At 39.8% G+C, this 13372-nt stretch overlaps 1 protein-coding gene across 1 annotated transcript in view; it reads left to right on the forward strand.

Annotated features, from left to right (window-relative positions):
• Window positions 1-13372, forward strand: part of kalrna (kalirin RhoGEF kinase a) — a 91290-nt gene that overhangs the window by 69218 nt on the left and 8700 nt on the right. The window contains exons 41-53 of the mRNA XM_079563125.1: window positions 9443-9637; window positions 9718-9785; window positions 10370-10507; window positions 10703-10798; window positions 11655-11773; window positions 11856-11922; window positions 12048-12151; window positions 12228-12297; window positions 12373-12459; window positions 12531-12623; window positions 12712-12762; window positions 12845-12922; window positions 12997-13182. Coding sequence (XP_079419251.1) covers window positions 9443-9637; window positions 9718-9785; window positions 10370-10507; window positions 10703-10798; window positions 11655-11773; window positions 11856-11922; window positions 12048-12151; window positions 12228-12297; window positions 12373-12459; window positions 12531-12623; window positions 12712-12762; window positions 12845-12922; window positions 12997-13182 — 1352 coding nt within the window. The remainder of the gene's footprint in view (window positions 1-9442; window positions 9638-9717; window positions 9786-10369; window positions 10508-10702; window positions 10799-11654; window positions 11774-11855; window positions 11923-12047; window positions 12152-12227; window positions 12298-12372; window positions 12460-12530; window positions 12624-12711; window positions 12763-12844; window positions 12923-12996; window positions 13183-13372) is intronic.

A 13372-nucleotide genomic window follows, 5' to 3' on the forward strand; every position in this document is an offset into this window, starting at 1 on the left:
CATTTATTTAATTTCACCTTTAACACATAGCTTTGGTGTTTACTCGAGGCTAAAAGAGGCTGTCCTCATTTCCAAGGCCGTTCTCTTAACATGTCTTGGGCCAAGCCATCTCCAGAGAAATGTCTTTGCTACTTTGACAAAATATCCCTCACAACTTATTGCCACTTCTTCAAAATGTGACCGAAGCACAGCCCTCCCACACACTTCGCTGTGTAGGAGAGTCCTAACTGTATTGACACTAATGTGCATGTGAACAGTGGTGGATCATCTGATTTGCCTGCTGCGGCCACACTGCGTTTCCTCTCTGACTCATGAAAAGAAGCGCTTGTGTTTCAGAGAACAGATGCAAATCCAGTCCCCGCTCTGCTACACATGAAATGACGACACATGCTTTTACAAACTTAATGATGAGAAAGAAGTCTTTGTTTTAGCGCACATCAAGTACAATGTGTTTCTGACAGCAAAAATGTTTCTATGTTCTTGATTGTTTATTTTTTTACAATGAAAAGAGAAAGCATTGGGAAAGAGAAAGATAATGTTGTGCTATTACAGTGTCTTTTGAAAAATAATAATTAAATGTAATCTTTTAGTGAGCCTATGTTTAATCCTTATCTCTAAAGGTTTTGCTGATAGAATATAGCTGCTTTGGTTCCTGCATGTATGTTAGGCTGTTCTCTCGACTCCGTCTTGTGACTGTGAAAGTAGGTCTCCATGTCCTTCTCAATAACTGAATGGAAACACTAAATAAAATGCATTGCTGGATTTACATGCACTGTTCAGGATAATCGCCGGTGCCTTCGTCAGATGTTTTGTGGTGTTTCAGTGTCTGGTGAGATGACCTTGGGAGGCCGTCTCTGGCTGGAGCAAGTTTATTTTTGTTGCGCGTCTCGTCATTTCTGAGTAAATGGGACACTGCAGAAAAACAGTGCTGCCGGAGGCACCTTATCAAGGTTGCTGCAGTGACTTGTTGCTTTCTGTAAACCCAAATATGTTAAGATTACAAAAGGGAGTTTTATGTGTTGCTGTAATTTGGATGGCAGTGATTCAGTTTGTCCCCAGAGAAAAGAAGTCCAAATCAGGTTGATAAAACTATAATATATATAAACGTCTTAATTTTCCACTTAAATTACAAAAAAGATTATTCCCTTAAAATACATTGGCCCCTCCTGGAACCGCCACCTTAACGTGGTGGAGGGGTTAGAGCGCCCGAATGATCCTGGGAGCTATATTGTCGGGGACTTCGTGCCCCTGCGAGGGTCTCCCATGGCAAACTGGTCCTAGGTGACGGGTCAGACAAAGAGCGGTTCAGAAGCCCCTCATGAGAGACCAACATGCCCAGTTTGAATCGTGAGGCCGTCCTTCCGTGGAGACACCACTTGCGGGAGGTGCCATAGAGGGCTGGTGCAATGTGACTTGGGCAGCTCCAACAGCTGCCCCCACGACCAGGCAACGGACAAGTGGAAGAGGATGGATGGATGGATGGATGGATGGATGGATGGATGGATGGATGGATGGATGGATGGATGGATGGATGGAATAAAATAAAATACATTGGTAGTTTGCAGTTTGGTTACCTATGGACAGAATGAGGTCACTGTAAAAAAGAAAGAAAAAGTTGTTGGGACCAGTGCCTTAGAAACTATATCATTTTAAACATCACTGTTCGTACTAGTTGGCAATATGTTACCATAGAGGTCAAGTGTAAAACAAGTAATGTTTAAGCTTGAGAGAATAAAAAAGACTGGTAAGGTCACTAATGACAAAAAGACAACAAGAGGAAGAGAGGAACAGATCAGGTTATTTTGTCTCAAATTTGGGTCGATAGAATTTCCCCTTCGGAGCCCTTTCCTGGCACTTAATCATTGCCATTGTTTGAAAGGGCAGTTGCCTGACTGGAAGTCTTCACTTCTTTTCTTGAACTTAATCCCAGTAAACCGGGGCGGGGAGTCTGTCATGAAGTCATATATATCATTCTCACTCAAATCCAAATTTAAACTCTCATTTTAATCCATCCTCCTCATTCATTGAGTCCACCTGTTACACTGGGCCCCATTAACTCGTCTGTCTGACTTCTGTTCAGGAGCGACTGCCACTGAAAAAAACTTCACTTGTCTGAACGGGAGAGTACAGGGACTCCTCCCCCTGTCCCCGCCCCCCTTTGCTCAATTCCCCTCTCGCTCTCACTGGTCCCGCTCAGCAACTCTCTGCAGTTGTGACTAGGAGCTTCTGGTGTCCATGTATTTTGAGTGTGTAGTCTGGGAAAGTGTTAAAAGCAGGCGGTAGATGGGATGTCTTTGTGAGACGAGATGAAGCGAAATCAGCGCTGTGGTGACTGGATCCTGTCCCGGTGTTGTTGCTGCTGTTACAATGACTCAGGTGGGACAAAAATTGATTATCCGTCATGATTGTATATGCTGGAGATTTGACCTTTTCTAATTCCTTGAGTCTGAAATTGGTTGAATTGTTTTCTACGTTCCATCTTTTCGAGGACATTGAATAGAGTTGACTACAAACCTAAACTTTTGTGCATCTTCACAAACCGCACAACTATAGAGGGCAATGAAATAAGTCTGCTGTTTTATAATATTATTGTATGGTAATAACTTTCTGCATACATGATTACTTGTGGTAGGAATGGATGTAATCTAAATGTAAGTCAGGCATTAGAAATGAGCTTAATTTGACATGTCATTTATTTACAGTGTGAGGCAGAAAATCTGAAATGAACTGTGAGTCAGGAAGTTTGTCACCCACAGTGAGATGGAAGAGAGAAGGCACACTGTTTCTTGATTTTGGTGTAAAATCCCATGTTATTTGGACGCACTGGGTCAGCTGCTGCTCTGGGTGTGCGGTTGTTGTGTGCGCGCTGTGGGGCGTGTGTCGGTCGATGACACATGCCATTAACTAACTCTCAGCAATGATTACACAATATAAATCTAACTCGGCAAACACATTGTGGTTTCTATTAAACATTTGCCCTTGCCAAGAGCTTGTGCAGATTATTACTTTGAACATATTTCAAATTATTGACCTCTGTGAAGGCGCTGGTCCCTTCTGTCATCTCAGGACACATTAATAGATTACCACACAGTTTGATAGAAGTACCCTTTGGCACTGGTCCCTTCAGCTGTATTTCAGGTTATTCTTGCACCTGCTCTGCACCTGAGTCACTTTTCCCCTCAACGTAATGTCTGCAATTTGGATGTTGCTGAAGTTCAAAACAGACTTTGTACCCTGTCATTAAAATGAATATCAGATGGGGTTGTGTTGTAGAGGAGGAATTTGCATGTAGGTTGGACTGGTCAGACTGGTTTCATTAAGATTTCAATGGTTTGGCACAAGCAGAATTCGTAGTTTGGTGGTAGATACAGGTTAAGTATTGTGTTGCAATAATAATATAATTTGCATTCGAGTAAATAAACACGCATGTAATTATTAACTCGACCAATTATGCAAGTTTGAATGGACTTTCTATGCCTGGTTAAAATATAACCAGTACCTTTCTCTTATAATAACATTACTCTTATGAATATTTTGAGACTCATTTAACACAAAAAATTCTATTTACTTGTTTCCATGTTCTGTCTGTTTTGATTTCCTCTGGTGTCCCTCCTAGTAGAAACCCAGGAAACATCTTTCACTCATATTTTATGTTCAATAATATTTCACATCTGCAGTGCTTGTAGTTTGCAATACCTGTTATGGTGCTTGGTTGCAAGGCTGTCACAAAAATGTCACAAATGTATAATAGACGGCGATTGCCGTCATTAATTTACTGCAGTTTAGAGAAGTGCATCTGGCCATTTTTTCAATGAATAAACTTGATAATTTTCTGAATATTTGGAAGTGATGTTGCATTGTTGCACAATGTTGTACTCCCTGAACTGGAGAGTATTTATCTGAGTTGAGTTGAGTTGAGCTGAGTGTAAAGTGCCGTCCATCGCTCATTAGACCTGAAGATAGGCAGAGAACAGCCTTGACCTAATGCCAGCTCTTATAATGGAGGACATGATGAGCCAAATCTCCCATGTGCTCTTTTGTGTCACTTAACTGTACAACCATATCTCACTGTCAAAGAAACCGAGACACCAAGTTGGTACAAATTTTGGCTTAGTGAAGTTGTAAAGATACGAGTGAGAGCCTGAGTCAGGGAGGTATGAGAGGAATGTCATCTTCCCAGATTACTGTCAATGACTACACTGCACAAAGGAAGGCACGTACTTACCTAGTTCTGTGCAACTATTGGAATGAGCAGAAAATACAAATGAACATTCTCCATAACTAATGCACATGAGATGTTCAGGATTGTGTTTACAGTGTGTTTGCACACTGTCGTTGTGACCTTGGGCAAGACACTTCACCCACCTTGCTCCAGTGTCTGTGTACATTGGTGTATGAATGAGAGAGTGAATGGGTGACTGGTTCCTTACTGTAAAGTGCTTGATAGAAAAGGCGCTATATAAGAGTCCATTTACCATTTTAATTGCTTTAAGAGTTGGTGACCGATTAACTATTATATACACTATTCTGTTGTTGTTGTTTTTTTATTTGTTTTTGTTTTTTCAAATATTTGCCTTTGCAATACAATAATGGCAAAAATGAATTTACTACAAGAAAATAAATGACTGATTTTATTCAACAAATTGGATTCAAAAGGCAGACCATCATGTGATTTAGACGTTGGCTGTGAAAAGTGCATCATGTTAATAATAACATACAATAAGAGCCAATAATATCAAAACTAAAACCAATCTAAAGGTGCACTGCGTAACTTTTTGGACTATACTTTTGCCATCAGTACAAAATATACTCATTATGACCAACTCAAGACAGAAGATGCAGTGGGTAATAAATGAATTGATTAGGATGAGAACCAAACCTGTTAAATCTCAAATTCTGCTGACTTTTGTCACATCTCCATGGAGACAAGCTGGAGACGTACCGACTCCCGGTAAAAGTTACAGTCATGTCTGAGGAGAGCTGAGCCGCTCACAGCAAAGGCATTGGTTTGTTTGTACATTTATGAGGTATTTTTCAATTATGAAATTATCTGCCATAAAATAAATGCTTGTATTTCAATATTTGTTATTGGGTAAAATGTTACGCAGTGTGGCTTTAAAGGAATAGGCCACCGTTTTTACATACTAAAATATGTTCTTACCTCACTTTAGACGTGTTAATATATCCCCGTCTGGTCTTTGTCCGTGCGCTCTGTCACGCAAACGGAGCACATTACAGCGTCCGCGTAGTAACTCCTAAAGACTTCCCCCGCTCACTTCCGTCAATAACCTTTAGGAGTTACTGCGCGGACGTTTTACTCCTCGTATCATTACGCCTCACAATATAGTCCCCCTTTTTATTTGCTTATAAAATCGACATGTTACATTTCTGTGTAAATATACTTCGCATGAAAACACTTCACGTAACTTTTTTTAAATAGGGAACACGTGGAAGAGCTTGGTAGCTTCTATCGTGAGCTTTTTCGGAGCTATGTGACATGTGGGAGAGGCTGCGTATGTGCTCCGTTTGCGTGACAGAGCGCACGGACAAAGACCAGACGGGGATATATTAACACGTCTAAAGTGAGGTAAGAACATATTTTAGTATGTAAAAACGGTGGCCTATTCCTTTAAGTTTAGACCTTTGCCCCTCAATCTTACATCATCCCAAAACTTGACTTAAAAAAGTACAAAATGAGATTGATCTTGATTGATTCTTTTAAACTTACTGTCCATATCTCAAATAACCTTTTACACTTTACCGAACAGTTCACACTCTGTTCTGCGTTTCAACCAAACATTTGCCATGTGCCTTATTTCAGTGGAGCTGCAGTGTTAGACAAAGGCCCAGCTCTGTTGCCTCTGGGACAGTAGTACAGTGAGTGCATGCTGCTCGTCACTTGAGTGTGTGTGATTAAAGATACTGAGTGATGTGGACTTTAACAGTGGATGGTCTGTCTTTTCTTTCGGCTGCAAAACAAAAGCTCTCTTGTAGCGTCTCACCTGACTGCAGCGTCCTCAAAGTGATACTGCAGTGTAGTTGAGAGCGCACTCAGTTTTTAGCATTTCACAAAGCACTGCCCCAATTGAATAGTTTCATTCCTCCTTTCATAACACATATTGGAATGTGTTCCTTTGAAAAAAAAAAGATTGTTGTTTTGCCAAAGTCATTGTTGATCTGCTTTACGCTGCATGTTTAGACTATTCTTATCTGAGAATGTATTCGAGGGCAACAAGAGCACAACAACTTCAGTCTTTGTTATAAACTTCCTTTGTACAGATAAGTTTGGAATCTGTTTTTGTTAGATTGTATCACTAGACACAAAACAAAATCAAATTGAAACACAGAGCTCATCACTCGGGAAAGAGTTACTATAACCCGCAATAGTAAACAACAAGCCAAGTGAACAGACAATTGCAGCCCCTGATTACATTTTACTGCTCCCCATTTCATACATTTATTGTCAAAGTTTTCTTTCTGTTCCCGAAAATTCCGAATTTTCATTATAAATGAGCAACAAATCAGTATCCACAAAATCATTGCCCTTGTGGTGAAAAACACATTTACGGATGTCAGTTTTATTGTTTTCACATGTTATGTTATATGTCCACTTCATTTGGAGAAATCATGCCTTTCTGACGTCACCTCTTCATGTCCATCAGTGCGTAATGAGCTGGTGTGAGCAGCTGCATGTCAAAGCCCCTTAAAGGCCAGTGACACTTCACAAATCAAGTGTGTGCCCTCTAAACTTTCTGCCTTTCACTCACTGTTATGAGTGCATTCTTCATAGCACTTCAAGTGGTTTTCCCTGAGTCCTACTATCAGGGAATGATGGAGGCGAAACCCTTTGACCCGGAAAACAGGAACCTTTTATCAACATTTATTTCTAGATAAAATCTTGAAATAACTAAAGTCAATATGATAACAGCAGTTTATCGAGTCCAGATATGTTATTATCCAAACCAATGTACTGTCTGGTTTGTGTGCAATCTAAAATATTCAGTGGAAGTGACATTTAGCTGTTTCACTGAAGTGCTGTGATAATGCATTTATTATCATGTGGTGAGTGTCCAGGCAAACAGATGTTGTTCACGCTTTGACGTATGATTTCTCAATGCATAATCAAAATAAAATAGGAATTCATCATAAGTACTGAATAAGGGATGTTCTTGCATTTTCAGCACATTGTGTCAGTGGTGATCGTTTTGTCAGGAGTTTCACGAACGGCTGAAATGCAGCCTGACCTCGGCTGTGGTAAAGAGCAGGTTTTATCTTTGTTGACAGATAACGCCGACAGCAGAGCAAAAGTCAATGCCCTTTAACATGCCACTTCTTCAAAGTACATTTTAGATACGACTGTAAAATGTTTAGAACCATTTCGATTAAAGGTAATGACTTGTAGGATTTCTACTTACAATCAGAATCAGGATTAGAATCGTTTTTATTGCCATTGTTTGAGAACAGGTTTACAAACTAGCACAAATGAACTTGGGTTGCTTTCATGTGGACAATGTTGTCAATCATTTGAAAGCTGAGTTTTTCTGCTTGAGCCCTGCACTAGCACTAATTAAGACTGGATACGGGACATGTGATTGTGGAAGTAGGAGAGTCCCTTTAAGTTTATTGCAAGCTGAATTTGCCTTAGTATCAGGCAACGCAATGTGTCCTTTCTGATAAATGTCTCAAGGACCAAAACAAAAACACCTTCTACATCATGTAAATAGTTTATGAATCAACATTATCATCGTTATTATCAGGAAAAACACAAAAATGTAGTTTGAGCATGTTTACCTCGTATCTGAAGACACAAATAGGTCATGCTTATAAAATATGTGCTACCCTACCTTTAATGCCAAGGACACTAATGTATGAGAACATCTTCTGTTTTCACTCTTGTGCCCTTTAAATAACTATCTTTATGTAGAATATATATATATATATATATATAACACAACAGTTTAAGAATTATATATAGCAATTATATATAGCACAATAGAATTATCGATAGTTGGCCAGCAAGACATACAACTGTAAATGGAGATTGTTAGAGTCATGTAAATAATGTGCATGTTACATGAGTCAATGCACACATTAATATAACAGCAACAACTATGAATAACTTTTCATTGATTGTTCCAGGAAGTTTGTGAATTGAATGTGGGTGCGGTTTTGTGTAAGAGAAACAAGTAGGCTATTATTTGAAGTCAAAACTGTTCATCCATTTTGATATTTTGATGCTGGAAACTTATTATTGAAGACCTTCTAATGCTGCAGAAAGTAACTCTAAAGCTTGAACATTTGAGTTAAGTCCTGATCGAAAAGTACTTAGTCTTCAAATATGTATGAGACAGAATATAGTTTAGGTAAAACATTAGAAAAATGGGGGGGACAATGCAGATAAATGTGTGACGATAAATACTGAGCCCAAAATTTTAATTATCTGTCATTTATTGAACAGTAAATCCTGTGCATCTTCATCTGTTGCCGTAAAAAGCAGTAAAAAGCTCTGGAGAAGGGTTGTGGTTCAACTCCGGAGAATCAGCTGCTGAACCTTGACCTGTGATTTCCTGTCTAACCCGCAACCACGGCGACGCGTAGCTCCCAGCTGTGAGCAAGCGCAGCTGATCCACCACACGCCAACACATGACACTAATTTGTCCTCGGACACACAGAGGTGGTCAGATCACAATGCAGATGCATCGATTGTGTTGAGCTCCTCTTTTATCAGTAGAGTCATACGCACAAGGCTTTTATGTCAACTTGTGATACATGCACTGCAAAAACTGAAAATAAGCAGCTGAAAGCCTTGTGGATCAGGTTGCCATATGTGTGCCCCATTTCATCCTTATTCAGAATATGGGTTATTTTTTATTTTTTTTAAGTGTGCATCCAAGGCGTTATTTCTGTAAAAGGTCCCAATGAAATAATTCTTTGTAACTATCTTTGCTGATTAGACGAGTGGCGGATCTTCCGGTAGAGGCGGTTTAATCGATGATGTGCTCATGTAATTCCGCCGTGGGTTTGAGTGTTCTCTTCCTGTCCGTTATTAAATCAAATTGTAAATGTCAAACGGAAACCGTCAGCTTTGTTTGGAGAAAAAAAAAAGTGTGTACTGCACCGAGCGTCAGAATGCAGATCTAAATGAGAAGTCACGCATCAGACATTGTGAAAGAAAATGGCATCATCCACAACACTGTAATAAAAAGTAAAGAAATGAGCCATAGGGAAACTTATGGTAAATATATCTAATGCATTCAGGTCTTGTTCAACTAAAATCTTCATTGTCTTTATTTATATTCTATACAGTTTGACAACACCACCTCAGTCTCTGTTTAAGCTCAAAAAGGGAGATTCCTATGATGACTTGCTAACATATAACTGTAATGTTTTTACACCAGTTGTTTATGAATTTGATATTGATATATTACAATTCGTCTTTCAGAAAACTACACGTCTGATGGGAAGAGCGAGTCTGTGGCCAACCTGCAGCCCCAGCCCTCCCTCAGCTCCCTGCACTCCAGCTCCACAGGCCCCAAACGCTCGGGCAACACTTTGAAGAAGTGGTTGACAAGTCCCGTCCGCCGCCTCAGCAGCAGCTCTGTCAAGAAGCTGCCCAACAGCAAACAGAAGAAGACGGGTAAGAGAAGGACATGACATTCAATGGAGATGAATAATAGATATGCAAAGCCTGAGGAAACACTTTTTTTAACGTCCTAGGTCCAGGAGTAGGTAACGAAGGTTTTGACCAGAGGCACATATCCCTGCAGGATGACATCATCGATGAGGTAAGCAGACGCACTTGAGAGGAATAAGAGCTTTCAAGAAATCAACCTGACAGAAAATGTGGCGTAATTTGCAAGTTGTGGAACTAATATGCGGAATAAGTCTATTGAATACACACTGTTGTTTAGGAAAGCTTTTAGTTGAAGAGTTTCACTGTTTTTTCCACATTATCCATATTTCCTACTGTTTTTTTCCTACTGTATGGTGTGCTACGAGAAAGTTACAGAAAAGCCTAATTTGTCAGGCCTAATTCATAAGTTAACAGTGAATAACTTCGTGTCCCGATTGAACAGTTCCAGCACATTTCACACTGATTTAATGAACGTATGCTCTGCTAAAACCCAAAAGATGAAGCTTATTAGTTTGGATGAAGAATTCATTTAGGTTCATTATCTTTAGTGTCATTATTTGCACTTTCAAACTTCTCAGTTCTCATTTGCCAAAACTAGGCATTGATAGTATTCCAATGGATTGACTTGGCCTGAGTGGATGATATAATGTAGTTAATGCTAAATACAAAACACAATGTAACTACGCTTACTTGAATGCTGCAGTAATGCAACAAAATTGCTTGTGCCCCATTTAGACGGTGCCCAGTAAGGAGGCCTCCCTGTCCAAGTCTGGGATGCAGAGTGGTGGAGAAGAGGAGCAGGATGAAGAGACAGCCACCCCACTGCCTCCACCTATGGATATCATCAAAGATCCCTCTGGCCCAGATGACAAGGTGGGACACAACAACAGTCAAATGTGCATTTTTTTAATTTTTTTTTTTTTTTTAAAACCTCCTCTGGTAATGTACTTTTCTCTTCCTGCTAATCATGGGTTTACTTCTGGTTCCTTTCCTGTTTTATCCTTTCAAGTCTAACTGTCCACTGTCTCTAACACAACAAACCTTTTCCCGTCATCTCTTCTCTCTCAGTCCTCCACCTTACTCACCTCTATGCAGCCCTCCTCTGAGGTGCCCAGTGCCGCCGAGCTGGTTAGCGCCATAGAAAAACTGGTTAAAACTAAAATGGTGAGTTTGGTCTTTTGGTGTATTGTATCTTTATTCCCAGTTTACCTGATCTCATTTCTGAACCCCATAATCAAGAAGGACCTATGGGCTACGCTTACATCGGTGTATGAATGAGGGTGTGAATGGGTGACTGCTTCCTTGCTGTAAAGCGATTTGGGCCTAATGTAAGGTGGAAAAGCGCTATACAGTATTCTGCAAGTTGAGACCATTTACCATTTATTATTTTTATTTACAGTAGGCTACTGTATTCCAAAGTAGGGGTATACAAGTTAATTGCAGAGGGTTTTGCAGTAAATGCTGTGAGTTTGAAAGTGCCTTTGCTTTATTTTGAGCTGAACACACCATCTTGTACAAATGAATACACATTTTAGTTGAAATATGCTTCATAATCTGCAGCTCTCTGGAGGTAGAGGATGAAAGACCCAAGGTCTGTGTGAGAATTATAGATGTCCTGTGTCTGAATAATACTCTATTGCATTGCATAAACTTACTGTACAATTGAATTATATTGTTAATTAGGTAGACCAATGGCTCTCAGCCTGTTTTATATGCCCCACTGGTACGTGGGCTTCCTCTGGGCGTACTCGGGGTAATCTTCAATTTTACATTGTATTTTAATAGACTTTAATTTGCATTTTTCTTGATGTACATCTGATTTAGACATTATTGAATTAGGATTATTTTATGATTTTTTTTTTTGTCCATTTTAGAGCTTAGAATCTGGATTTAGCCTGAATTTATTAAAACAAAAAAAAAGTGTAGATAAAAATATTTCATGAAGTGATACTGGGAATATTTCAGAATCACTGAGTGAAAAAAATGACAATATAAACACAGCAGATTGTTTTGTCTGCAGCCTTTGGAGTCTGGATCGTACCCAGGTTTTGCAAACCTGTCGCCGCCTGAACAGACCACACCTGTCCAGCCTCGAAACCCTGAGCTGGAGCAACGAGCCAAGGCCATGAGAGGGCGCATGTGAGCACTGAAAACACACTAACTCTGCAAATGTCCCTTTTTGGTGCGTTTCACCAACAGTCATTCATATATTTTTGAATAGGTTTGTCTTGAAGGAACTGATTCAAACTGAGAAGGACTATGTCAAAGATCTGGGCACTGTAGTGGAGGTGAGTTTAATCAGTGAACCATTTCTCTGTGTTGGACGAATGACTTTATATAATCAATGAAATGTTGTTGCCTTATAATTCCTTATCGCTAGGTTCTGACATAAATACTGTTTCTCACTTTGCAGGGCTTCATGAAGCGGATAAAAGAGAAGGGCGTTCCTGAGAACATGGAGGGCAAAGACAAGATTGTGTTTGGGAACATCCATCAAATATACGAGTGGCACAGAGAGTAAGCTTGACAGCAAAACGGAGCCATGCATTTTTGTGGTTTTGAAATGCTAACCTTTTTGTATCTGCTTTTGTAGCTATTTTGTGGGGGAGTTGGAAAAATGTCTGGATGACCATGAACACCTCTCTGAACTCTTTATCAAACACGTAGGCACTTGTTTTGTCAATGTCACTCACCAAACCTAGCTTTTGTGATAACTCTTTTTGTTTTTCCCCCCTCAGGAGAGGCGACTTCACATGTATGTCATCTACTGCCAGAATAAGCCCAAGTCAGAGTTCATTGTAGCCGAATATGATACATATTTTGATGTAAGTTAAGACAATGCCATTTGTCTTATCCTACCCGATGCTCTTTCATTCATGACTGTGTAAATCTGTAGGGAATCCAACAAGATGTTCAGTCGAGGTTAAGCATCAGCGATTTTCTAATAAAGCCCATTCAAAGGATCACTAAATATCAGCTGCTACTAAAGGTAACCAGTATTTTCACTCACTTTGCTTTGGTGGTGCGGGTTCTTACTTCTGCTTTATAAAGAAAGATTGTCCTTATTTTCTTTATAGGACTTTCTGAAGTATAGCTTGAAGGCTGGAATGGACTGTGAACAAACTGAGGTAAAAATAAGTTTGTGGTCAATGTGTACTATTGGTAAAAGCAACTGGATTTTGCTCTGACATGCATTTCCCACCACGACAGAAAGCCGTAAACATAATGTCCCAGGTTCCCAAACTTTGTAATGACATGATGAATCTGGGTCGATTGCAAGGTTATGAGGTAAGAAAAATGTCTCCCAGTGAATGCGTATTGAATAGTGAATAGCAATAATAATAAAATGTGTTTCTCCTCAGGGCAAACTGACCAATCAGGGCAAGCTGCTGCAGCAGGAGACCTTCTTTGTGTCAGAGCAGGATGCTGGGGTACTGTCCCGCTCCAAGGAACGACGGGTTTTCCTGTTTGAGCAGATTGTCATCTTCAGTGAGCTTCTCCGTAAGGGATCGTCCACACCGGGATACCTCTTCAAAAAAGGCATCAAGGTACTGGATTGAAGAAGGTCATACTAAGGAATAGGCAGAATTCTATGATAGTGTTTTGCTTTTAAGTGTTAAAACGTGGTTGTGTTGACCTGGTTGTTGTTTTAATTACTGCCTAAAAAACTGCAAAATGCTCATTTTAAGATTTCAAGATGTGGATTTCTGGTTTGGTTATTTTTTCTCAAAAGAGCGA

This window comes from Gobius niger (genome assembly GCF_951799975.1).
Source record: "Gobius niger genome assembly, chromosome: 9".
NCBI classification, from domain to species: Eukaryota; Metazoa; Chordata; class Actinopteri; order Gobiiformes; family Gobiidae; genus Gobius; species Gobius niger.